The sequence below is a fragment of the Dipteris shenzhenensis genome, chromosome 1 (genome assembly GCF_047967505.1).
Source record: "Dipteris shenzhenensis isolate YYH24624 ecotype China chromosome 1, Dip_SZ_1.0, whole genome shotgun sequence".
NCBI lineage: Eukaryota > Viridiplantae > Streptophyta > Polypodiopsida > Gleicheniales > Dipteridaceae > Dipteris > Dipteris shenzhenensis.
The window spans coordinates 72,425,354-72,452,917 of NC_141596.1; the positions used below are offsets into that span (position 1 = coordinate 72,425,354).

Sequence of the window (27,564 nt, forward strand, 5' to 3'; positions counted from 1 at the left end):
AACTGGATCATCTTCTCAGTCTTGATGGGTCTCTTCCCCTCTTGGATTTGGCTTCTCTTGAGCTGATCCAATCCCTTGTTCATAGTTGTAGACTGATTTTGCAATATTTGATCCAACCTTTGATTATTAAGCTTGATCTCATTAGTCAACCTTGAATACTTGTAACATTAACTTCCAGTGTTCACTATCAAAAATAATAATAATAAATAGAGCCTCCTCCATAATAGTGGGCCATAGTCATCCCGGGTAATGCTTGCTATAATTGTCCCTCAGGGATGAAGGTTTTTTCTTTATTCTCTCATTAGAGTCCCTTAAGACAAAAAGGGTTTCCAAATACTTAAGGCTATTTCATTATTTTTACATGCCATGCATTGGTCTCGCCGGGGCTATCCTTGTCCCAATATCTATTACATTAGACATTATCTAAATATAAGGTTCGGTGTCCGTATTTCCTATACCTAGGAGCCGAGTCTCATGCTTTATCATGTCCCCTTTTTTTCAAGGGGATGGGAAGTGTGTGTGTGTGTGTGTGTGTGTGTGTGTGTGTGTGTGTGTGTGTGTGTGTTAATTGACATGGTAATGGTCCTCATAACCTGCATCAATTAATCTAATTTTTAACAAGGTCATCTAGGTCAATATTATGAATCCTAGAACTTGATCTACTCCCAATAGTATTGCCAGGCCTTGATTCTCTAGATCCATCATGTCTTGCATCATTTGGACCATACAAATTGGAATTATCTGCTCCTGACAAGATTGTGTCTGATCAGATTCCATACTGTTTACTACCATCAGGCTCTTCATTTCGAACTGAACCTCTGACATAATCACCAGCTATAGATCCCAACCCCGGAATAGCTACACCCTCAGCCATAACTGTCTTCTCCATTGCATCACCCTTCTCCATCGGATCTGCATCAGACTTATAATGATGTATTTTGATACTCATAACTGGATGTCCCTTTCTTTGGAATGTAATGACAAATGGATCTCACCCAAAAAAATGTGTGTGTGTGTTTGTTTGTGAGTCAAAAGGAAACTTCTATTAAGTTTGTGTGTGTTTGTGAGTCAAAAGGAAACTTCTATTGAGTTCAAGATAACTCAGCAAGTGATAATTTTTCTATTAATGCTAATGTGATATCTTAATTTGGAAAGGTGGATTTAGAGTTTCTGCGTAAACGCCTTGGAGAAATACTACAGCAGCATGATCTGGGTTGCAAAAGTAGACCTCTGTTTTTTACAGACAAATAAGTTGTCTATTACTGCTCTATACATGCAGTGCAACTCTTGTCAGACCTTTGACTTGGTATTGTGAGTATTGTACACTTGCTTTTCACACGTGAGTTGATCCCCAGAAACCGTTTTTCCTTGAAACCGATGCAAGTGGCATTATGGTAGGAGTAGTTCTCCTCCAAGAGGGAAGGCCAGTAGCCTTTGAAAGCAAGAAGCTTTCTCTCTCTCAACGAAATTAGCCAACTCATGAATTAGAGTTGCATGCTGTTGTCCATGCTCTAAAAACATGGAGACATTATTTGTATGGGTCAGAGTTTTATGTTAATGTTGATCATGATACTCTGAAACATTTTGGTAAACAACCTGACTTGAGAGGCCGCCAAGCTAGGTGGGCAGAACTCATGTAGGAGTTTAACTTGACGATTCGGTACCGAAGAGGGGAGGATAATAAAGTTGATGATGCGTTGTCACACATTATGCATAATATGAGTTTCACGGTATTAGAGAGTGCTCTAATGACCAGTTCGTCTAGAGCCTTTGGCCTAAGGCTCATGTATTTAAAACCCGGGGAAAAGGATGACCTGGCATCCAGAAAAAGCCAAACTTATGCAAGATATGCCATAAGGGATGGTATGCTGAAAAGAAATGGCAAGGTAGTAGTACCTAATCAGAATGATCTCAAGCAGAGAGTCATTCAACAATGCCATGATAGCCCATGTGCGGGACATCCAGGAGTCGAGAAGACATATGATCTCGTGAAGTGAGATTTCTTTTGGCCAAAGATGAAAAAGCATATTCATGAATATGTGACACGTTGTTTTTCGTGTCAAGTAAGTAAGGCAGAGCGGGTGAAGCCACTTGGACTTTTACAGCCCTTGGAGATACCACTAGGTAGGTGGGAGAGCATTTCCATGGACTTTATTATAGGTTTGCCTATGACACAAGGTGGATATGATTCTGTCCTTGTGGTGGTTAATCGTCTTACTAAGATGGCTCACTTCATTCCAACTAGAGAGTCTGTTAGTGCCCCGCAAGTGGCGGATTTGTTTATTAGACATATATTTCATTTGCATGGATTACCCAAATCCATAGTGTCAGACAGGGATGTCAAATTTACAAGTCATTTTTGGACTGCGGTGTTTGAGACACTAAGGACTGAGTTGGGAATGAGTAGTGGGGATCATCCAGAAAGGAATGGTCAGATGGAAAGAATCAACCAAATTTTAGAGGATATGCTTAGAGCATATGTGTCATTGAGGCAACATACAATGGGACAAGTGGTTGCCATTGTTAGAATTTGCCTACAATGATAGAAAACATTCCTCTACAGGGTTCAGTCCGTTTGAGCTGAACTATGGTTATAGACCAGCGAATCCAACTATAGTTGCAATACCTCAGAAAGTGCCTAGTGCCGCGAACTTTGTGGTTCAGATGCGGGAGATGCTAACACTTGCGAGAGCTAACATCCGCCAAGCTATGGATAGAGCTAAGGCGTATGCAGATGAAAACCGATCCGCTAGAGAATTTAAGGAAGGAGAAAAAGTTTTTCTCAAAGTTCCTTCGCACTCTAAGTCTTTGACTGCAGGAGAGTGTGCTAAGTTATCACCTCGATATTGTGGGCCATGGTTAATTCTAAAAAGAATAGGCAAGATAGCCTATAAATTAGAATTGCCACAGGGTTGTAAGGTGCACCCAGTGTTTCATGTTTCTCGTTTAAAGAAATTTTTACATACAGGTGACTCACTAATCGAGGGTGTTGTTTTGTTTCAGGAGATAGAGGATAATGCAAGATGCAAACCAACAAGAATCCTGGACCGAGGAACAATGTAAGTACGCAATCGAAAGATACCCACGGTGTTGGTTGCATGGCATGGTTTACCTCTATCAGAAGCCACCTGGGAATCTGTATACCAGTTACGGAGAGTGTTCCCAGACTTTATCATCGAGGACGCTGATGCCTAAAGAGGGAAGGAATGTTACGCTCAAGTCGAGGTAACATGACCTCGGAAGGGTCGGTCGGCATTTTCCTTTAAAGGATCAATGTTTGTATTATATTTGTTTCGGCTTCATGTAAATGATCAAAAAGGAATCAAGGTCAAGGTCCTTGGTGAGGGTGACATGGCACTAGACTAGGTGGATCTAAGACTAAGGGACCTAAATGCATGAAATGTGCCAAGGAGCAAATGGTTTTAATGATATCCCAAGAGAGGGGTAAATGATGCATTAAGGAGGGACCCTAGAATGAAGACATGTGGCATACTAGATCCATCTAGGGAATTTTGGGGCTTGGTGGAATTGTGTAAGCAAGAACCTTCACGTAACGATTCTGATGAAGAGAAAGCTGACGACCACCGAGATCGGCTAGGAGATGATTCTACGTGCTAGCGCCCGTGATACGACGTAAGCTAGGAGTAAACAAGTTTCGTGTAATAGATTCACGTATGAATTTTTGTATGCAGCCTGTATGCTGAATTGTACTTTGTCCTCAGATTTTCTGAATGAATAAAGACCTTTGGGGAGGTCCAGCCCGACTCTTGTCCTGGGCCCTAGTGCTGTGTGTGTGTGTGCGCGCATGCGCGCGTGCTGTTTTTCGTCCACATACTTGTGATTTCCTTGCTCTCATTCGTCAGGGACTTCAAGCGAGATTTCCTACTGTTACTTTTGGCAGCTTCTTCTGGTTATTTGGTCTTCATCCAGCTATGGATGGACAGAAATCATAGAGTCTTTGGTGATCCTACTTTTCCATCTTTTGTTTTTTTCAAACGATCTCTGCGGCAATCGTTTTATGATTGCTTTCAGACTCATTTTATTGACCATGATGTATATATGGCTTATACTGAGATTTTCGGTTGTGTAGTAGTTACTCCGCTTTTGGAGTACCTATGAATGTAATTATTTCCCAACAATAAAATATTCTTCTCACCAAAAAAGAAAAGAAAAACTATGTACCGCTTCAACAACAGGTTTCCTTTTAATGAGTTCCTTTGGGAGTGTCTCATCAACACATTGCTCCTGCACTTTGCCACAGATGTTTTGCTTCTTCAGAGACTATGCCTCACTTGTTTTGGCATTGTCCGTGCTCTCGTGAGTTTTTTTATCTGCTTTGATAGCGCCTGTGAGCGAGATTCCCATCTGTTCCGTTTGGGAAGTTCTTCTGGCTATTTGGGTTTCATCCATCCAAACTGGAGTTTCATCTTTTCTTCGTTTGGGTTCGCTACTAGGCACTAAGGACTTTATGGACATATAGGAATTGTAAAGTCTTTGGTGATCCTATTTTCTCTCTGTTTGGCTTTTTTAGGCATTCTCTGCAGCAATCTTTCTTTGATTGCTTGCAGACCCGCTGCATAGATCATGAGGTCTTTTTAGCATATACTGAAATTTTCAGTTGATGTAATTGTAGCACCTTATTTTGAGGTTGCTACTCATATAATATAATCAATCAAAGATTTCACAAAAAAAGTGTGTGTGTGTTTGGCTTTTTTAGGCGTTCTCTGCAGCAATCTTTCTTTGATTGCTTGTAGACCCGCTGCATAGATCATGAGGTCTTTTTGCATATACTGAAGCTAGCTTGCTATTTTGGGAGATTTGGTTGAAACTGATGGTGCTAAGAGATCGACATTATTTTGCAACTGAGTATATTGCCAAGATAGCTTACTTGACATCTGACTCTGGTCCTCAATTATGGCACTACATATTTGGTGGCGTTGTGTTTGATGTTTATATGTGAAGCATTAATCTTGAGTATAGTGGAGAGTAGGACAAAAAGGAATGGTAAGATGATGAAGATGAAGTCAATTTAAGGGTCAACTAGCCCTCGGGCTACTTTTATTGTTTGCTAATGTGGGGCAAAGGCATAAAAAGCCTTGGATTATTTTGGGGTCATGGAGGCATTTCTTGTTGTACTTCTTTGGCTGGTCTAGTTTTCGCTGAAAGATTACAAATATTTTAGGTGGGTAGCATGAGCCACCATCTAGAGGGGCAAGATGTGTTGCAGCCAATCAAAGGCTGCCAAGTGTCCACAGGAGATGCCGAGTGCGGGGGGGTCCCAATCCCCCGCCTCCTAGCTACGTCATGCCTCCTCTCCCCCCAAAAAGTCCCAAGAGGGATGAGAGAGGAGGGTCAAATAAGCTCTCTATATCCAAGGCTGGGGGGGGACCAATGCTTATGGAATTTAATATCCCCAAATCCACATGTCACAGCCGCGAGCCTTCCTTCAATAAACCATGCTCCACACACCATTTGAGGGGTAAAGGCCACCACCTCCAACACCCCCCTGTGGCCAAACCCTGAGGCAAACCAAACTTGGTGCCTGACCAAACCTGACCACGGCCAAACACAAGGTCGGGTCAATCACCAAACACAAGGTCGGGTCAATCAACAAGGACCAGCCACCAAGAAACTCCACGGGTAGCAATACATCTGCCAAATGCCACAAGGGAAGCTGCCAAGTGAGAGCATTCAGAAAGGAACAGCCGTCATAATGTCGCACTTTTTGAGCCGCCGCACGGATAGCAACAATCCGCCACCACAGAACATCCAACCGCCATGTGTCATCAACGCGGGGGCCGTGCCCAATAAAGTCCCACAGTCCGCAGGTTTGATCCTTGCCCTGATACCATGTTGCAGCCAATCAAAGGCTGCCAAGTGTCCACAGGAGACGCCAAGTGCGGGGGGTCCCAATCCCCCGCCTCCTAGCCACGTCATGCCTCCTCTCCCCCCAAGAGGTCCCGGGAGGGATGAGAGAGGAGGGTCAAATAAGCTCTTTATATCCAAGGCCCCCAAGGGGGCACCAATGCTGATGGGATTTTATATCCCCAAATCCACGTGTCACAGCCGCGAGCCTTCCTTTAATAAACCATGCTCCACACACCATTTGAGGGGTGAAGGCCACCACGTCCAACAAGATTGTACTTAATTTAGTCTGGAGCTCTTTGTTCTTCTTTCTCAAGTTTTGCAAGTTGGTAATTCCCAGAGTTTTTTTTTTGGCAACTTCAATCCTTCTTTCAGTTATGCAGATACGCCCACTGTATGGGGATAAATTAACCATTTGCCAAAGCTATGCACTTTGTACGCTGGCTCAGCCTCCGTAATTTTCCATTTTCACACATTATCAGCCACAATATGTCACATTCATTAGGGAGGAGGACAGGCTCATGCCCCAACAGAGCCTTCTCCCCTCCATGCACGCCTCTCCTAGCATCACTTTGGTGACTCATACCGGCCATTTTGCACTTGCTGGGCTCTTTGGAGGCAAGAGCCTCTCTTGACAAGGCCATGTTCCACAAAATGGCTGGTATGATGGGAATGTAACGACTATAGAAGTATCCTGTGAGATGTTCGGAAAGTTGATGCAAAGAGCCAAGGCAGAATTTTGCCCCTTGCTGATCACACTGGTATATCCTTTTTCTTTCACACACCACTGTGCCCTCATGAGCCCGTTCAGGCCTTGAAAAGAGCCAATGTCCTAGTGCACAGGCAGTGTAAAGCCACCCACTGCTCTTCTGTCATACCTTGCAAAAGGGCCCTACTTGAAGGCAGAGGAGAGAGAGTGCTTCAAGCTCATACATTGTGAATTCACTGTATAATCTGGAATATATTAACTATTCCCAAGCCACCACATATCTGCTGCACACTAGCCAGCACTCATAAACCTCCATGTTCACCGGATCTCTGAAGGACGATATCAAGGATGCTGGTCCCATACTGCAGTCAAGCATGCTACCTGAGTGGGTAAGCCTTTATCTTTTCCCCCCTGAATGAAGCATGTGTATTCTGATGAACCTAAAGAGTCGAAGCCAACGAAAATTCCTTGACCTTGACTTTGAGCCTGCGGTGTTAGCAAAAACTCACACAGCTTTTCCTCACAAATTTGCAGATTACTTGCCTCTGTAAGGATATGCAAAGAGCAATCCAATGAACATGGTGCCATACCTTATCCAGAAGAGCAGCTTTGAGCTCAGGAAGCCCATCATCAGGGCCATAATTGCTGACAGCTGGTAATAAAACAGACTCCTGAATCTTTGCCAAGGCTTGGGCTGGTGGCTGCCAATACACAATTCCCTGTACAAGAAACCACAATTTCAAACTGATGCAATGCCTTTCACGAAGACGAGATAGATCTCACATAAAACATCTTGCCTCCCATCTTAAGTGTTTTGGAACACCAACCCAGTTTGAGAGCACGTACGTTATTTTACAGGAAAAATTTAGATCAGTTTAGCATGTCGAGGGCTTGAGAAAGGAACATGAGATATCACGATGATTGGCAGTTGCACAACTGGAAAAGACAACTACCTGAGCAAGTGACATGCAGTCTTTCGTTCCACGGAACAATTCTTGCATCTGCAGTAACAGGTTTGCCAAATTGTGTAACCGACCTTCCAATCGACATTACAAACTTCTTTATACAATATTAACAGACCGTGGGGCCAATATTTTCACACGTATATTAAACTTATGGCAATCGCTAAAAGATTTTGTGAAGGCCACATGTTCAAAGTGAGTGCCTCGGTCCTAAATATCTGCTATGATTTGCTCAGTTATATTTTCTGCGTCATACTGCTTGGTGTTTTTGACCTTGACCTATCATAATGACTGAAAACCATTCAGTATCCAGTTAAGTTGTCTGCTCAGCATGTCGTTTACGTGAATTTTATTTGCATCGTCCCTGCAGTGCACTTTCGAGTGCAACCGCCAAGGGTTTTGGCATCGGTGAGAGAACGAAATGGAGGAGATCTGCGATATGAATATGAGCGCATGCCAGCTGACTGAGGGAGTGGTCGCCCGTCCACGTGCGATGAGTAGCCCTCTGGAGGCCGAGCGAAGTTGCGGAGTTGATGCGCGCTTGAAAGAAATGATTCAAACAAAGTTGGAGACTGAGAGAGAGAGAGAGAGAGAGAGAGAGAGAGGGGAAACAAGGGCAGTTAAAGACAGAGAGAGAACCTGGATCATGACGGGAGTTTCGGTGGCCAATACACGCCTGGCCAATCGAGAAGGAAGAGCCATAGAGTGTGGTGGTGGCGAGTGTTGGAACTTGGAAGAAGAGGAAGAAACAAGTTGAAACAGGGGGCTTCGACGGTCACAGGTCGACCCGTCCCCGTCACGCACACGTGCCGCCCTCTGCCACACGACTGTTTTAAATGTTTGCCCCCCTCCCACTCGACCATCTCTGCCTTTGGCTCTCATCACTATGCTCTTCAAAACGTTGCCTCCTTTTCATTTGCCCATGCATCATTTCTATCACGGCCATGCGCCCTTGTTCTCTTTAGCTATGGGAGGAGTCCCGACTCCACTTCCTAGCCTGAGCACTATTCGCCTCGACATTGTTGTGGACATTATCTATTGCACTATGAAGGATTCGTGGTCCAATGGCGCACTTTTCCAGACGTCCACACCTTGCACGGCTTGGGGATATCACCCATCCAATTCTATAGTGGACAACAAAAACTTTTTGAATGGCCTATTAAAGACCTCCATGTGGAAGTACACCCCTATTCTAGAGCCATGGGTGACTGTTTGTGAATCATCCCTACCTTGAAATTACAGCAAGTAAACCTCTTATGTTAAAATAATGGCAGCTTCATAACTTCTCCAATACATCTCTTTTTTCAGTTTATCCTCCATGTTTTTAATTTTCTTAATCTTCAAGAGGAGCCTTTAAGAGAGTTCACATGCTTTGCTTTTTCATTCCTATTGAAAGCAAAATAGCCTTAGTGAAAGTCACGGTAGCCCAGCTGTAGGGTTGTCTGCGTACTAGGGCTATGATCCACGTTCAAGCCCTCCTACTTGTAGGGTAGAGCCAAGGCGGGTGCCCCTAGATAGGCTCAAAACAGGTGTGTGAGTGGGGGTGCTTATTATTTTGTTTTTTCTTTAAAGCACAGTAGCCTTAACATTTGAGCATAACCCCGTGTTGGAATGTGGTTTGTGCATTCTTCAACACGAATGGTATCGCTTTGCTTCAACATCAATCTTTGTGGTAGCCACTTCTTTAAACCACTTCATGAAGTAATCAGTTACTAGTAAAATGTATTTCAAAAAATGTTTTGAGTTGGTTAGTGTCTCAAGGGAGGGAAAAGCTAGCATGCTAGCATGGTAGGACAATTGAAACCTTCGACAATCACTCACACACAATAGTTGGTGAGAGGCAAAGTTCGAGCTAGGATGTCTATTGTCCTATAACAAAAGCCTAAGGGAAAGCGTCTGAACTCATGCTCTATCCATGGCATTGTGCAAGATGCTCCTACAAGCTTATTTATTTATGTGATAATGGAGCACATTGTGTTCATGATAGGCGGTTCAGTTGTGGAATCAGATTAGGGCAACAATGTGAAAGCTATGGAACTCCATCAAGAAAAGAGTGTGAACGGTGTTTATGTTGCACCTTGTCTGTTTGCATGTAAATTCTCCAATGTAGGCTTCCCCCTACATGATATGCATTCGATGTCAATACCAATCCTCAATCATGTCAAACTTGAAGATAAGCTTCTAATAAATAAGGAAGGCATATCATGCAACCACATAAATACAAAAAAACTAATCAAAATAGATGAACCATACTTATGGCCAGGAGCAAGTAAACTTCATTCTAGCATATGCACAGCTTGGCAAATTCACCATTAAATTATTTTTCATATGAATGACATGTTTTTGTAAAGGGCCAGTACATGTAAAGGTACTCCATTCTCATTAGTAGCATGACCCCAAGCTTATTAATAAATACAAGCTAAGCGAATTATTGCCAAATGGAGCATGAATCGAGAAGGAAGTGTGTTCTAGTAGCAACTAAATGGCAATAGATCCTATATGCTATTCTCATCATTAATCATGAGTATAGCATGCTTGAGAGAGAGAAAGAGAGAGTACATCCTCATCACTAATCATGAGTATATCCAAGTCGAGAAAGTGGAATCCTTAAGAGAGAAAGAGAGCAATGGGTTGTCAAGAGGGGGCAACATTTTCATACTAGTTATATTTTGCGCATGAGATACAATGAGCATTTCCACAAATCAGTATTATAGAAAAACATCAATGTATTGATAGACATGACTAGAGAGACATACGTACTATGATCGGTTTTAAGCATCTATGGAAATATACAAAAAAGAATAAATGCAATAGTCCAACCTCTCCGAGCATCCACACAAGTACTGTCAAACAAAGAAGACACAAATAATCCAACCTCTTAAAGCACCAACATAAGGACTACAGTGAAAGGAATGATAAGAAATGCAAATTTTCACTAAATGTATGCATAGGCATTATGACACACTATGTTTTTAAAGCCTATCATTGGATAATTAAGATTGATTGAAACCATCATACACTTTGGTGTCTAAATTTTTGCTACTATCAAGATGAAGATAAAAATTATGCTACCACTTAATGATGAAACTTTTGTCTATGTATAACTACAAACACAACTAAGTCAATAGACTTAATTTTTAATAACATGGTAATCACATCAAACCAATTAACCCGTGCAACAATGATAAATGTGAAGAATCATCTATTACTAGCATTATGCTAGAAAGGACTAGTTTAATCAAATTGGTTAAAGGCCAACAAAGAAAAGCTTCATAGGAGTGATGAGTTTGCTCATGCATATCATTCCTCCACAACAGCAAAAACAAGAGCAAAGCTCCTAACAAAATTTAAACTACACCACCAACTGTACTATTTTGAAGAGGATAGAAAAGACTTGTGTTTCTTTTTGAAAATCCTAATTAAAAGTTGTTATAAAAAAACAAAACAACTATAAAACCCGTTAATATTTTGTGCCATCTCTCGCACTAACACCCTTACTATGCAAGTTGACATAACAAGGCGAATTTCGTCAAGCCAAATGTGGAATATAATGGCATATGTGTATGAGAGAGGTAAAAGTATAGCTATATCTATGTATTAGTGGGCCATTGTATAGTTAAGTACAAGAGAGTACCCATGCTATATAAGATGAATGACCAAGTAGTTTAAGTGCAATTTTTAATTATGAAGATTGAAGGAGTTTCTTTTGTGACATTAAGTCTCCTCCTAATATTTATATTAACTTTTCTCATGCCTTCTTCTTATCTCACTCTTTTTTATCATTAAATATATTGCACTTTATGGGAATATGTTAATGGCAATCTACCTAAAACTACAAGTGAAGCCAAAATTTGAGATCCTATAACTAGCACCAATGGTATATTGATAACAAAGCATAATACCACATGATAGGTCCTAGAGAAGTTCACATAAATGAATTCTTTGTCAGTTGGATAGATTACATATAAGAACTATAGAGTAACCTTTGATGGAGATCAATGCACGATCAAAGACAAATCAAAAGTTGGGAAAGCAGTGAAAGAAGGTAGGTTATTGAGGATGACAGCTTCAATATCTAGTCTACATGCAATGATAATAAAATATTAGCCCATGCCAATCTCTGAAATATGGCCTTAAAAAAGCTTTATGGATGATTGCATAAGATATTGTTGGGTGTAGTTTCTCAAATAAAAATATAAAGTCTTTAATGATAAAAAGAATTTAAAGCCATGGTTAAAAACCAAAAATCTAGAAAAGTCAAGGTCAGGGAACATACTCATGTAATCACGTGCACATTTTGTGTGATTTATGTTGTGAACATATTTTTATGAAATGATGTACGCAATAATGACAAAACTTCCCCTTCAAAAAACACCAGAAATCAACAATTTACCATTGATACATGACTTTTCTGACTAGTAAAAGATAAATATACCACCAATAACTAGACTACTACTCCATGTGGTACCTAGTATTACTACCAATAAGGCAATAGTACCATAGGTAAATTTGGTATGATATTAAACTAGCATCTAATCGCATTACTGGAGATACAGGGGGTTGTACCATCAGTAATAGTTATGTTATTGTTGCTAATAAAGTCTCAATTATCGTTGGTAATGACACTATAATCTATGGTACTTTTACCAACTCTCCTATGTAAGGGGATGGTGAGTCCATTTGCAGCCACTTTCTATTCGAGAGGAAACTTCTCCTCTCTACTATTAAGCCCCATGCTAGGGCATGCTAGATGGGACTACTGTAGGTTGTAGGTACCTAGACTCTCTCAAAAGGAGAGTTGGTTTTTGTTGTTTTTGGTCTTAGATGTCGTATCATGTTGCTTGCATGTCATTTTTCCTTTGGTATGCATGTATGCATGCTATATCATGTTGCATGCATGTATGCATGATGTAGATGTCATATCATGTTGCATGAATTTATTCATGATGTGTCGTGTTGCATGCATTTTAATCCAGACATCAAAGTAAAAGGTGAATGTAATCTGTAATGTGTTCCATGCATGCATTGCAACAAATATGCATGATGTATTATGTTGCATGCATGTTGTATTGTATTGCATGCATGCAATTCGGCTCTCATGCATTCTTCATCATGTTGCATACATGCATTCTGTATCATTTTGCATGCATTGCATGTTACATTTATAAGTAATAAAATTTGCTTGTACATCTATCATTTAGCATCGCCATACAACATATAATGTAGCATCATCATGTTGCATGTACTCATATTAAATGTTACATGGTCTTAAATTGTGAAATGTTACATGCTCCCCATGTAATGATATTAAAATTATCCATGTGATTGAATTTATGCATGTAGCATACCTTGCCTATTATCTGCAATTCACACAAGTCATGACCACACATACAAATGCCTCTACCTTCACACAACCTGTTCAAATGTCAAGAGATGAGTTACATGATGATGATAGAGCCAGAAGAATAGGCAGGTGGTTGTACCATTGGTAACACAACAAGAAGAGGCTCAAGAAGAAGGTGCTTATGAAATTTATGCATGCTTTGTGCATGCAAAGGATTTCTAGTGCATGCCTCTTCAATGCTTGCCAGACGTTATCCAACAAACCTTGTAGGTTAGGTCCTACTGGCGCTCATCAAAATCTTGGTGTCCAAGGATGACATATTATCCATCTAGCCACTACATGTAGAGGAGCTTTTAAACTTGAGGGAAGCCAAAGATGGCCTTAGGTTCTCAGTCCATTGAGAAGCATGGGCAATGGAAGATCATTAATTGTCAGCATCAAAGATCCAAGCTCAAGCACAAGACGTATACGTTGGTGTATGTGGCAAAGATCCCCACCATGGGTATGTGCCTTTGTACTTCACAAAGATGTTATAATGCAATTTTTTGAAAGGACTCCTAGTAGGCTTCTCTTCCTACAAAGACAAACATGCAAAGTCTCAGATGCATGTTGTAGCAATTCAAGAGATTCTCTTAAATCCATTGGTGGGAGCATTAGAGACAATTGAAGATCAATTGGAGAGGCTTCATCATGAATAAGAAGCTGTTTTGAGGAGATTTAGCACCTGAAAAGCATATCGATAGGTGAAATTACATGAAATATTATCACAGCTCTACAAGTGCAATTACAAACTTAACCAATTGAACTTGTGCTTAAGGCAAGAGTGCATGGAGCAATAGCCACATTGTAAGGGTCAAAATTGGATGACACAATATGCTAATATGTCACCAACCTTCAAACCAATTGTGTCATTGGTGGAGGCACTTCCAGAGGGCAATCAAGATATGTATTAATTGTCAATAAATATTTGATGCAAATATCAGATATTATACCACATCTTATAGGCATGGGTTTCACTTTATATGTTTTTTATGAGTCATACAAGCAGTTAGGTTGTGCCCACTTTATTGCCTTTGAGTTGCCACCATTGTTGTACATGGTTTTTGATATGGGTGACTTGATGCCCTCACAAGCTCATGAATCATGCAAATGGAAACTTTTGTATGTATGCCATCTATATTTTTTTAAAGGGATTAGCATAATGTCTCTTGACTAGAGTTCTTAATATTGAAATGGCCTCATAATGTATTCCAAGCTAAGATAACATATTTAAAGTTCAATATAGGTTCTACATACTTAACTCTTTAAAATACTATTTTCAAGTTTAATATAATTGTACATCAAGCAAACCCATTGAAGCTAACCTTTTGAAGCAACCCATTGAAGCAAACACATTAGAGCAACCCATTAAAGTTAGCATGCAAACATTGGAGAAAAGTGTTGACACATACATCCTGATATTAAACCAATGGACACACCATGGATAAAGGCACACAACTCTAATAATACCTAGTACACATAATCGCTAAACCAACACTTCTACTTGAAACCATCAACTTTGTTCGTGCTTACTTGACTCTTTGAATTAGTCACAAGGTTGGCTCTAGTTCAAATTGATTATGAAACTCGGGCATCAAGGTAAACCACGGCCACGGGCATGGAAGCAGTCGACCAACTCCTTGACCGTTGCTTCTTGTCCTTCTTCTGACCCCCCGCAGCCATGCCCCATCCCGCTATGCTCCCTCATGATGCAAGTCTTTTGGTTTTGGAGGTTTTAGCTCACAGCCAAGCCATTGTAAAGTTCGTCCCCAACCAAGGGAGTGCTGGAAGGTAGGCCAACCGATATAGCTACAGGAAAGGGTGATAGGGGCCATTCCGTTGTTGCAATGGTATGGGGTTGTCGATTATGTGTACTACATTCTCAATATTGTATTGATCAATATGTATCTCGAAAACATCAACTCTAGTGGTGCTTACATGACTCTTTAAAATACTACTAGCAAGTCACAAGGTTCGCTCTAGCGATTATGTGTACTAGATTGTCAATATGGTATTGGTTGAACCAAACCCAATGAAGCAAGCACGCAAACATTGGAGAAACCATTATGTGTACTAGATTATTAATATGGTATTGGTTGAAGTAAACCAATACATGTTGTTCATCAAACTAATGCACACACAATGCATAGAAGCACACACATAGAAATTTAAACTTTCAAAACATATATCTCATTTCTCAAAACTGAAAAGAGTTCAAAGATATGCTCCACTTTCACAAACTTTAGTCACCAAGGCTACAAGGATCATCATCATCGTCATCATCATCGTCTTATTGTTGCTCACACCATCATTATGGTTTGGAAGGCCAAAAAGCTCTTCCTCATCCTCCTCTTCCTCGGTGTCCTCATTATTGCTAGTATCACCTTCTATCTCTTGCTATGCTTCAAATTTTTGGATTGAAATGGTTGTTTCAACAATGGGAGGAACCTCTTCCCAAGGGTTGGAATCAGGAACAACATCATATGTCCACTTTGTAACTTACTCCTCATATCCCACATCTCCTAAGGTAGCTAACATTCTATGATTGCAATAAATATATACAAGCTTCTCTGCTCCACCTTCCAGGAGTTGGCTCCTCAAAGTACTATAGATATACTTGGAGTGCCTCCAATTCCTTTTAGCACCTAAGTTGGAGCATGGTCGTTTAGGCATTGTTCCAAACTACTCATGGTAAGTGGATGTAGGAGTTCATAACTAGCACCATACATCATCAACCATTTCCATGTAGGTGTAGTTTTGGCTAGTTCTTGTACGTTGGTAGATGAAAATAAACCCTCCTTGCATCAATACCTAGCTAGTTCATTACAACCATGGAAAATGTAGCATCTTATGGACAATATGCTTAAACTACCTTATGGAAATCTTTCATCCCTTTTTGTATTTCATGTTCCACCACTCCAAATCAAGGAGGTATCCAACACTATGCAACGGATTAGAGCTTTCTCCTAGAAATATTATTCTTGTGGATTTTATTCTCATGGCATCCTCAAAAGACTTCCATAATCTTGGTGATGATATCTTTTCTTTCATATCATTGCATTCATCTCTAACTACTTTATTCCCTAGTTTAGACACCCATCTTTGAAAAATGTCACAATGGAAGGTCTCAATCAAAAAGCTTTATTTTTTAATCAATTATTGCAATGTGTGAAAGTGTGTGCAAAACCTTGTTCTTGTAGGCAATTTCAACATTGTGGGCCCAACCCATGAGCTGTATATTATCTCAAGCCATTTTGACACAATTGAACAAATTTCACAATTTCATGAGCATCATCTATAATCTCCTTGAACCATAATATATGCTTGTACCAATCTTTTAATGCCAATTTGAAAGTGTCATTGTAGCATGCTAATTCATACAATTGAGCTAACACTCTAGCATTCTACCAACCTTTTTATAGCTCTTTGCATTGTCCATAACAATTTACACAACTTTGTATGGGCCTATCTCCCTTATGGTGTTTCTACCAAAATACTTGCTATGGAAACCCCAAGATTTCTTTCAATTTTTGAATCAATATACTTATGAAATGCCTCTCTTTTTGGTGATACAATCATCACATTCAACAATGGGCACTTTTTATATTTATGCATCCATGTGAAACAATTATGTCTCGTATTTATGCAAGCTGAAAAAATATTTTGTGATGTGAACTATGCTTTGTCTAGTATAGTTGTCTACAAGGCATTATAAGTAGGAGGTTTGAAACCTAAATCAGACCATACAATAGGAGGTTTGAAACATGCATCATAACATACAAGGCATTATAACTAGGAGGTTTGAAATCGGCATTGTACCATGCAATGCAATTCCATGCATCTTGCATATCAACCATATTCTAGGGATAAATATAAAGAAAATTTTATCAAAACCAAGAATGTATTGAGCGCCCTCCAAGTCCTAGATCCAAATACTCTCTACAATTGATGGTTGCCTCATGCATTGATTTCCACTCCCAATAGTAGTAACTCTTGATTTCCACTCCTAGTAGTAGTTACTCTTGATTTCTACTCCCAGTAAGAGTAACCCTTATTCTATGCGATGTAGATATTAAAGTTACTCAATTCCACAATACACACCCAAAAGTTGATATTTAAAAATTGGCCAATTCAAACACAAAAAATATTGTACGAATCATACACTCTACTAGAAAGTTCAAGGGTAAAACATAACCATTGCACTTTTGATGGTAATAGGAAACAATGAATATTTCATCACTCTCACAAAGCTAAAGAAAGATTGATCTGATAGAATTTTGACATGAAAGATATTGGACTCATGCAACCTCCAGGTATAAAATTTTGAAGGGATACAATTTTCACATTCGTGATTAAACACAAGTATGTTGAGAGTATGATAAAATTTCCATATACAAGGTTGCAAGATTGTAGCAACTCTCATGGAGGAATAGATTATGATGTTAACAAAAGATAAAGGATTTCTATAGATAGCTTATTGGATGATTGATAGATAGGTAATCATAAGGCTATAATTTTTTTATTTTCATATATTTTGAGGTTTTAGTGACCTACAAGTGTTATGTTTCTCATTATAGCTTATGTGTTCACAATATAGTATAGAGCATCAAGTCTTATTCCCCTTTAGGGATGTAGGCTAAAGCATTGGAAGTTCTTCTTTCTTGAGCTCAATTGAACATGAAGTGTCGTTTGGATTTGATGGAGGTTTTCACATTCATTGGGGATTTAAGGGTAAATTAATGTTGTAGGGCCATGTTATTTGAAAGAGGTAGGGTTGAGAATGGAGAGCTAGCCTCCTTCATTAATTGAGGTGGATAAGGATTGAGAAGCCTAGAAGTTTGAGGGTTGTAAGAGGAGATCAAGAGTGGAGAGAAAAATTGTGAAAGTAGAATGGTTTTGGAGATAAGGGAAAGAATATACCTAAGGAACAAAGAGTAGGGAGAGAGGGATTGAGTTGGATATTGCATGGGCTGGAGGGGTGAGAAGGAGATAGGGGACTCAAGGTTAGAGCATGTTGTCTATCACATGCACATTAATGGCATTGAGAGAGCATGAACACTAAGAGTGAGAGTTCACAAAATAACTATATTATAAGATAGGGAAAATGTTGGAATTCCATAGGACTCTAGCCTCATCATTGGTGGCAACAATTATGAGAAATCTACATAGCACAGCTGTAGGTTAGAAGTTTCAAATCAAGAAACACAACAATCCTAAAATTTTATGACCATTCAACCTTGCTATTAGGGAGAGCATGGTATTTTCTTCAAATTGGAATGGGGGTCATATATAATGGTGTCTATATTTTCTAGTTGTGGAATGTGTTGGAGAAGTGATGCAAAGTTTTCATGTTCTCCATGTTATTGCTTTATTCAAAACATGGATTGCTAAAAAATGATATATAATGGTGTTTATATTTTCTCATTGTCAATGGATATGGGAGATTCTCACCATTGTGGAACACCTTAGAGTAGTAATGCCAAACCTTGATTATTCTCAATTCTTATTGAGTTCGTTCATAACATGGATTGCTTCAAAGGATCTACACAACATGGCTTGCTAAATAACAATCTACATGCTAGGAATATCACAAAACATTTCTCTAATCCTAGAAATGAGCTTTTTATGTGATGCATAGACTGGGGAGTCTATATTGTGCATACACTTCAATAAAGTGATATTGTAATAATTTCACATGGCTAGCAAAGACAAAGATGAGTAGAAAGTGATCTAATTTAATTGAATTAGCAAAAACCATCATGCATTGTAAAAACACCACTTAACAATGACCTAATTAGGGTTCTAAACACTCAATAATCCACCTTAGAGTCCCCTCAGTAGCATATCCTCTTCGTAGGCCAATCCTAGCATCAAATTGATGAGTGGAAAATGATGTAGCATTAACAAACAAGAAAAAAGAGATTGCATAGTTGTATTTGTCTTGACAAGGTGGAGCAAGATATTATAATATTTGCATGGAAATTAATGTCCTCAATAAATATAATCCCACCATGAGGATGTATTTCAAGAGAAACTTTCCATAGGAAAAGTTTTGGCTAGTTTCAAGGCTAAAGGCAAAGAGACACTATAGAAGACCAACGATAAATAGCCACTATAGAAGAATTCCATGCTAGCATCCAAAGAGACAAGGATCAAGTCCTTTATGATGTTGTATCGATGGATGGTGGGGACATTAATTTGGACAAGCCTTACCAACATGACAACTCAATAGTGTACATTGCTGAAGGCAACATCCAAAGGGACAACGATCAAGTCCTTTACAAGTTGTACTCATGGAATTGTGGGGACATTATACTGGGAAAGCCTTACTAATATGACAATTTAGTAGTGTACATGGCCAAGGAGAATATCTATAGGTTGTCAAAGATGGAAGAACATTTTCCCGATAGCCCAGCCAAAAGTTTCCTTATCTTTTCTAAGCAATGTTGTACCCTACTTAAGAAATCTCAACCTTTTCGTGTCTTTCTACTATATCCAAATTTAGTATTTCCATTTAGATCTATTGCATACCCTGTCTAGCCTCTACCACTTTGCCTTACCTATACCTTTGCTGCAAACCTTGTTGCATACCATGCTACAGTTTCAACCTCTAGTACAACTGCAACGTTTGTTGCACATCCTATTACAACATATGCTCTAGCATTGACAATAGCTATAGCCACCTCTCCCCTTGCCCCAACATATATTATAGCCTCTAATATACCCTCTTCAACAGATCTATGACAACATTTTGCTTCAACTTTTATTCCACCTACTGTTTGGTCCCCTTGATGCAAAAAATTTCATTAGCATCTACACGGTCTCCCACTTGGCAGATCACTAGAGCATGTAATAAACTTAATCCTTGGGAATTCTCTCCACAAAAAACCTCTCTAAAAGAGAAGCGTGAGGAGATGAAAAGGAAACATCAAGTTATTGGTCCTTGGCTACATCAAGCGATCCTCCACTATGTGTGTATCCCTTGTCTTTTAGACTTTTTGATGATTATAGGGCCTTGAACAAGACTTCTATTAAAAGTAGATATTCTCTTCTTTGGATTGATCACCTCTAGGATTAACTACTACAAGCACCTACAATCTTCACCAAGCATGACTTCAAAAGTGAATATCATCAAGTCAAGGTCAAGGATGATGAAACATGGAAGGTAGCCTTCAACACAAGGTAAGAAATTGTTGAATGGGCAATTATCCCTTGTGGAGTGAACAATGGTCCAACAATTTGATGAGGGCCATGAACGACATCTTCAGGCCTTTCATGGACAAGTTTGTCACCATCTACATGGATGACATTCTCATATACTCAAAGACTTTTGAGGTCCACCTTGATCATCCTCATCAATTCTTTTCTCTCCTTGTTTAACACTCTCTTCACATGATCCAAAGAAATGTGAGTTTTGTTGGCTAAACATTCATGGGGGGTTTTAATGTGAATGGCTAGTCTTAGGTTAAAAGTGGTTCACTAAGTGGGAGGAAGGATGATTCTAGAACTCCATGAAACATTGCTTGGAGCTGCATGGCAATAACATGGCAAGCTGGCTTAGATGTGATTATTCAAGTGGAGAAGTAGTAGGCCTCTATATTTTAAGAGGGAAAGTGGTGCAACAATTCCATTTGGACCTGCGCTATGGCCTAGTTTGATGCAATGGTGCTGAGTCTTGAGTCTTGGACCTTATAAGGCAACAAACATAATAGTGGTGATCCTATGTGTCTAAGATAATATGAGGACTTTTTGGGTCTTTTACAGTATCAGCTATCTCTTGCTCTTTCACTATTTCATGTGTTCATTGAAAGTATAAGCTAAGTGATTACTTAAGGTTACAATTAAGAAGTACTATGTTATGTAAGTGTAAAACGTCTTGCATGCTCTTCAATCTAAAAGTGGTATCAAAGCTAGCCACATTTTGATTTATGAAACAATTAAGAAGTGTTCGAGAGTAGTGTTGGTGTCTAAGAGTCTGATTAAGGTATCTGATTCATCAAGTTGATGTAAGGATTTTTGAAAATTTAAGCAAAGGACACACCACAATCTTGAAGACATGGAGAGCTAGTCCAAAGTGGATAAGCCTATAGTGATTGACTTTCTGTCATGGAATTGTTAGTCCCATTGTCCTTAATAAAGAAGGGTTTGCCATTGGGTTATGGGAACTAAAGCTTGGGATGCTAGGGTGTGCCAACTACTTTTACCATGTAGACATTTTAAAGGCTATACCCCAAAATTTGAGCATGATGAGGTAAATAACTATAAGATAGTGTTGAAACAAGAATTATTTTCCTTGCACATGGGTGAGAGCGAGTCCTTGGGGACACATTTGAGTCACATGCAATCATTGATGTGGGGTTGATGATGATGATAAGAAAGCGATTCTCTTACCTAGTCTACCATCATGCTATGTTGACTTAGTGACAATCTTAAGAGTAAATTTGGATGCTCTTGCCTTTCACGACATTGTTTCTATGTTGCTGAGTGAGGAGAGAAGAGTTGAGGAACTAACAGAGGGTGCTGAGATTGCATACACCGTGAAGGATAGAGGTAAATCTTGATAGAATGATTTCAAAATCAATAGTGTTTGAAAATTTGTGGAATATAAGGTCATGTAGAAAAATACTATTACAAGAAACAATGAGACAAATAATTGAAGAATTCCAAGGAGAAAGCTTATATGGTGGAGAATTTGATGTCAAATGAAGTGGTTGGTTTTGCCATGGCTGACTAAGCATTTTAGAAACTTTATGGTGCATCTTAATGGGAGGCCTACGCCTATTAGAAACTAGTCAATATGACCTTTGCACCCCTTCTTTGATGAATGGTTCAGTTTTGGCTGTAGGACTAAGCTAGTATTGATGGCACTTGTTCAGATTTTTTCCGACACAGTCTCTTCTTATGGCAGGTGATGATGTTTGTGCAACTACTCATTTGTTGAGTACAAAATTTAGGAGTTTTTCATTGAATTTTTTGTAGTTCTATCCCCATTCACATTTAGGGGGAGAATGTTGGCTAAATGTTGATGGGGGGCATTGCTAGGCCTAATATGAATGGCTAGTCTAAGGTTGAGATTGGTTCAATAACTAGTCAAGATGGGCGACTCTAGAACTATATGAAATGATGCTTGGAGTTGCCCGACGACAACATGGCAAATTGGCTCAAATGTGGTAATCCAATTGGAATGAGGTAGTCTCTATATTTTAGGATAGAAGGTGATGCGACACTTTCTTTTGGCCCTGTGCTATGGCATAGTCTCATGCAATGAGAGTCAACTCTCATATTTGTAGTAGTATGCACTTTAGTCCATCTGGTGATCATTAGGGTCATTAGTGGTGTTGAGGCTTAAGTCTTGAATCTTGTAAGTCAACAAACATAGTAGTGGTGAACCTATTAGTCCTCTGAGATAATACAAAGAGTTTTTGGATTCATCTGTTCATTGAAAGTATAAGATGAATGATTATTTTGGGTTCCAACCAAGAAGCATTGTGTTGTGTAAGTATAGAGCTTCTTGTACACTCTTCAATCTAACATCTTTATTCTTTCATCCCTTGTTTTTTCATTCCCTAAGAAGTTGTTTCCATCGACAATGACAAATAAAAGCAATCATGAATTTTCCTACTCCCACTAATGTTTATGAGTTGAGAGGGTTTTAAGGCTTGACCAATTGCCATAGGAAGTACATCAAGGATTTTGCAATGCTTATCTATCCTCTATTCTATCTCACAAAGGAAAAGGCAAATATGTACCCCCAGATTGAATTTGTGGGTATTAATTAATTTGTTTCGATAGGAGGGGGTGCAACATAAGGCAATAGGCATCTGTTCAATTAATGTAAGGCAGAGGGGGGGAGGCATAGCTATGGCCTCTTCTAGAATCCTCCACATCTAGAAGCATCTGCCACTTAGTATAAAAGGAGGAGATGGAGTGTAGACATGTAGATTGATGAGAACTGTGAAAGCCTCTCAAAAACCAGCAGGAAGAGAAAGGGATGAAAGAGTGGAAGGTAGGGGGGAGGGAGAGTAGTGGGAGGAGTGAGATGCGAGGGGGAGGAGGGAGGGAGAAGCAAAGGCATGTGGAGGAAGGAAAAGGGGAGAGGTGGAGGGAGAGGCAAAGGAAGGTGGAGGGAGGCAAAGGGGAGAAGCGAATGGGAGGCAAACGAAGGTGGAGGGAGGCGAAGGTGAAGAGATTTGCAGAGATAGGGAAATACTTAGATACCTTAGGTTAATTAAGATGTCTTAGGTTAATTAAGATGGAGTGGAGGGGAATAGTAGTCAATCAAAAGGTTTTTGGGTCAAGAAGTGAATAGAATCTAATGTGCTTTTGCTTCCCAAGATGAAATTGACTTCTCCTCTAATTCTTAGATTTCTCCATAATAGCAAAGTTTTTGAATTGAAGCTAATGCAAGTACTTACGCCATTGGGGGTATTCTTTCCTAGAAAGACCATTGAGTGGCTTATTTTAGTTTAGTCCTAGATAATGCTAGGACCAATACAATTAAGGGGTCTATGCATTGCTTATTTTAGTTCAGTACTAGCTAATGCTACTTTGAATTAGCCTACATATGATAATCCTCTAGTATAGAGGTCAGTGTCCATAATGACCATCAACCTCTACAATATTTGAATACCCAGAGTTTCATTGCGATCTGAGGCATGTCATGCGGGCCACTATATGTTGCAGTTTTTCCTTAATATCAAGTATAACCTAGGTTGTCAAAATAGACATGCAGACGACTTGTCTAGATCTCTAATTTATACCTCTACAAACTAGACAAAGTGTGTGTAACACATGGTGCTTAGAGATTGCAATTAATAAAACAACATGATTCTTAAGACAATTGAGAGTGCTAAAGATTGGTATGTATTTGCAAACATACTTTTATTGGCCCCATATTAACCATGATGTGAAAAATTTCATCATACCATAGGGCTCTTGCCAATTCCTTCTAGGCCTTGGAAACATGTTTCCATGGATTTTCTCATTGGTCTCTCTCTCTCTCTCTCTCTCTCTCTCTCTCTCTCTCTCTCTCTCTCTCTCTCTCTCTCTCTCTCTCTTTCTCTATCTATCTATCTATCTATCTATCTATATATGCATGCATGCATGTGTGTGTGTGTGTGTGTGTGTGTGTACATATGCATGCATGCATAAGATAGAGGTTGATTATGTTGCTCATGTGATTAAAATAGAAGGCATTAAGGTTGAACCATAGAAGGTAAGCGTGACTAATGCATAAAAGATTAAGGTTGACCCACAAAAAGTAAGAGTGATTAAGGAATAACCTATTCCTAAGAATAATGCATGAACTATAGTTCTTCCTTGGTTTATGATATTATTACCAATGATTCATATATAATTTCTTTAAAATTCACCACATATAGACTTAATGAAGAATAAATTTTTTTATCATTAGAGCAATAGTCAATCCAATGCCTTTGAAGATTTGAAGGTTGTATTGACGAGACTACTCGTATATTGACTTTACCCAATTTTGAGAAGCCTTTATCTATTGTACATAAGGATGCTAGTTCATCTTCCATTGTAGCCATATTGATGTAAGGAGGACATCCCGTGCCTCTACTATTTACTTCTGCTTCGTTTCTCATTAATTAATTAAGCCCATCACCTCTACCGTCAAATTAACCTAATGTAAAACTTTAATCAATGACTTTAATTTACGTAGAAAAAGATTTCACCTTCCTTGCCTCCATCGACCCTAGCTCTTTATAGGAGCCTATAGAAGCTTCTCCAAGAAGCTACCCACTCATGTGGCTTCTAGAATCATCAATTGCTCACCATTAATTAGCTTTTAACTACCATTAATCGGCCTATATAAAAGACATTGTGCCCCCCTCCCACCAGTGACAAATTAATTAATGTGGCTTTAATTGATAGGGGATTCCTATTGATGCAAGAAGGACATCCCATGCCTTTGAGAGTCAAAAGCTTTAAGGAGATGAACTTCCGTATAGTACTTATGAGAAAGAGTTATTGGCAATAGTTCATTCCTTGAATCTGTGGAAACACCACATGTATGGAGCAACATGGCATGTCACAGCAAGACTTTGTATGATGATCTCATAGGATTGACATTGGGAATCTATAGATTACCCTATGGACCAAACAAAATATGTACACTATAATGGCCAATTAATATATAAATATATGCACTCACACATGTAGGGCATCTTTATTTACCCTATGGGCCATACAAAAAATATACACTATATTAGCCAATTATATATAAGGATATCCACTCACGCATGTATGTTCTAGGAACATTTTAGGATGGGTAGGATGCACAGGTATCAGATTAATAAATGATAGGCACCAAGTGTCATCAATTAAGGCTAGAATAATGGGTATGGCTATGGGTGCCAACCCAAAAGGCATGAGAGGACATAACCTTTACACATCGTGTGGAGTATGAGAATTATGCATGCATATGAGGATTGTGAGGAATTTGTTAGGCCATAATAGGTACAACTACACTCATATAAGCACTCTTGCAACCAACTTGGAGAGCTGATTTGATTCTTTCTATAGCATTTTGAAACATATGCATATTGCATCATAACTGTGGTTCATGAAAATGGTGTAATTGTGCATTGTTTGTTAGGGTGGATGGAAATTAGACTACACATTGTGTTGAATCCCTTTCAATAGGAATTCATTGGTTTTATGAGTCATAGAGTCTTTGAGAAAAAGTGTCTTTCCTTATGTGAGTGGTAAATTTATCCAAGTCGCTTTCTTGGTCAAAAGACTACATTATGCAATCAATATTCATGCCACCATAGCAAACAAATGTTGTCTAGAGTTGCACTTGGTGCAAACTTAGAAGGTTAATCCACTTATATGTGTTCACCATTGATCCTCTTGTGTACCAAAGGATTAAGGTGGAAGGCATACAATGTTTGGGTGGCACAAAAGTGATCCTTAAGAATACTTAGTGGGGCAAAGAGGGGGACAAAGGTTTTGAAGCTCATAGGACACTAGCTAGCCAAGGGGGAAATGCAAGGAAGTAAGACTCAATTATAGAATATGATGGTTCAACTTGTCCCCATAAATTGTGAAAGGTAACATGCCCAATTGGTCTAACCGACTATGACTAGTGGCTATATAAGAGCAAGCCCGTGAAGCCCATTTCATCACTGGCTTCCCTGATTCCTTAGCATCTAGCCTCCATCCTCTACTGTTTCCAACATGCCATCGAAGCTTCTCTCATAGGAGTGCACGGCTGGGAGGCAGCGCCATCTATTGTATCAGTTCTATAGTAATCAAATTTTTGATTCTCCATACTATTTGTTTTCTCTCTTGCATACAAGATCATGCTATTTGTTGAGCATAGACGTATTGTTTTCTTACATGGTATCAGAGCTTGGACTCTAGCAAGAAGATTTGGTACTGTGTTTCTGTTTGCGAGCAGATTGTGAGAGATGGCCTAGCCCACAAGACTACGAATCCCACCGTTCGATGAAAGTGAAAAGTTGGATGGCACTAACTATCCACTTTGGAAGTTCAAGATGAAGACCATCCTAAGCGCATACAAGCTTTGGGATACTACTACTAGGGTGGATGTGAAGCCAGTTGGAATACCGGATCTAGCTAATGCAAGACAATAGATAGTACCAACTGCGGATAAGATTCTCGTGTGGACAAGAAGAAATGCAGATGCGTTGTGTTCTATTGTCTGCAGTGTAAGTGTTTCCTTCATGGCGTTAATTCAACACATCACCACAGTGGAGGAGGCATGGACGGTCTTGAAAAATCAGTACGAGACCACGAATCAGACACGGATTCAGAATCTGGAGACTCAACTCGCGAACGAGAAATTGTCTGAGTCTCAAGCGGCAGAGAAGTTCATCATCAGGGTGACGAATCTACACCATCATATGACTGCGATTAGCATCACCATCACCAGTGAGAATCTAGCATGAAGGTGCATACAGATTCTCCCACCAAAGTACGATGGTCTTGTTACGGCACTGAATACACACAACAAAAATCCGCGCTCGAGCTGATGTGAAGAACACTAAGCTTTAGCATGAGAGGTTTGGTCATCTAAACCTTAGTTCTTTAAAGGAGATGCATAAAAGTGGAATGATTGCAGACCTACCAGAAATTACAGATCTACCCGATGTATGTGAAGCTTGCATGATGGGCAAGCAACATCGGTAGCCCTTTCCTAAAGAGGCAAGCAGGGCAAAGGCTCCTCTAGAGCTCGTTCACATGGACGTCTGCAGAAAGATGGAGATGGAAGCTTTGGGTGGTTCCTACTACTTCATGACACTGATCGACGACTACAGTAGAAGGATATGGATATGCTTCTTGAAGACTAAACATGAGGCTTTTAGTAGGTTCAAAGAATGGCATGTAATGGTCAAGAAAGAAACGAGGAGGAAGGTGAAGAAGTTGAGATCAGATAGAGGTGGTGAGTTCACATCAAGTGAATTTGAAAGTTACTGCAAAATTCACGGGATCAAGAGGCAGAAACCCCCGCCACATACATCACAGCAAAATGGAGTAGCAAAATGCAAGATGCACATCATCTGTGAAATGGGCAGGAGTATGATGAAAGGGAAAGATTTGCCAAAGACTTTGTGGGCTAAAGCATGTAACATGGCAGTTTACATTCTGAATCGTAG

The 27,564-nt window shown here is 39.6% G+C and overlaps 1 protein-coding gene across 1 annotated transcript in view; it reads right to left on the reverse strand.

Annotated features, from left to right (window-relative positions):
- LOC147906341 (Pyridoxal phosphate (PLP)-dependent transferases superfamily protein) overlaps positions 1–8,528 on the reverse strand; it is a 40,685-nt gene extending 32,157 nt beyond the window's left edge. Inside the window, exons 1-3 of the mRNA XM_087378177.1 lie at positions 8,176–8,528; positions 7,528–7,575; positions 7,165–7,293 (exon numbers count right to left, since the gene is read on the reverse strand). Coding sequence (XP_087234303.1) covers positions 7,165–7,293; positions 7,528–7,575; positions 8,176–8,418 — 420 coding nt within the window. The 5' untranslated portion in view covers positions 8,419–8,528. The remainder of the gene's footprint in view (positions 1–7,164; positions 7,294–7,527; positions 7,576–8,175) is intronic.
- Between the last annotated feature and the right edge of the window lie 19,036 nt (positions 8,529–27,564).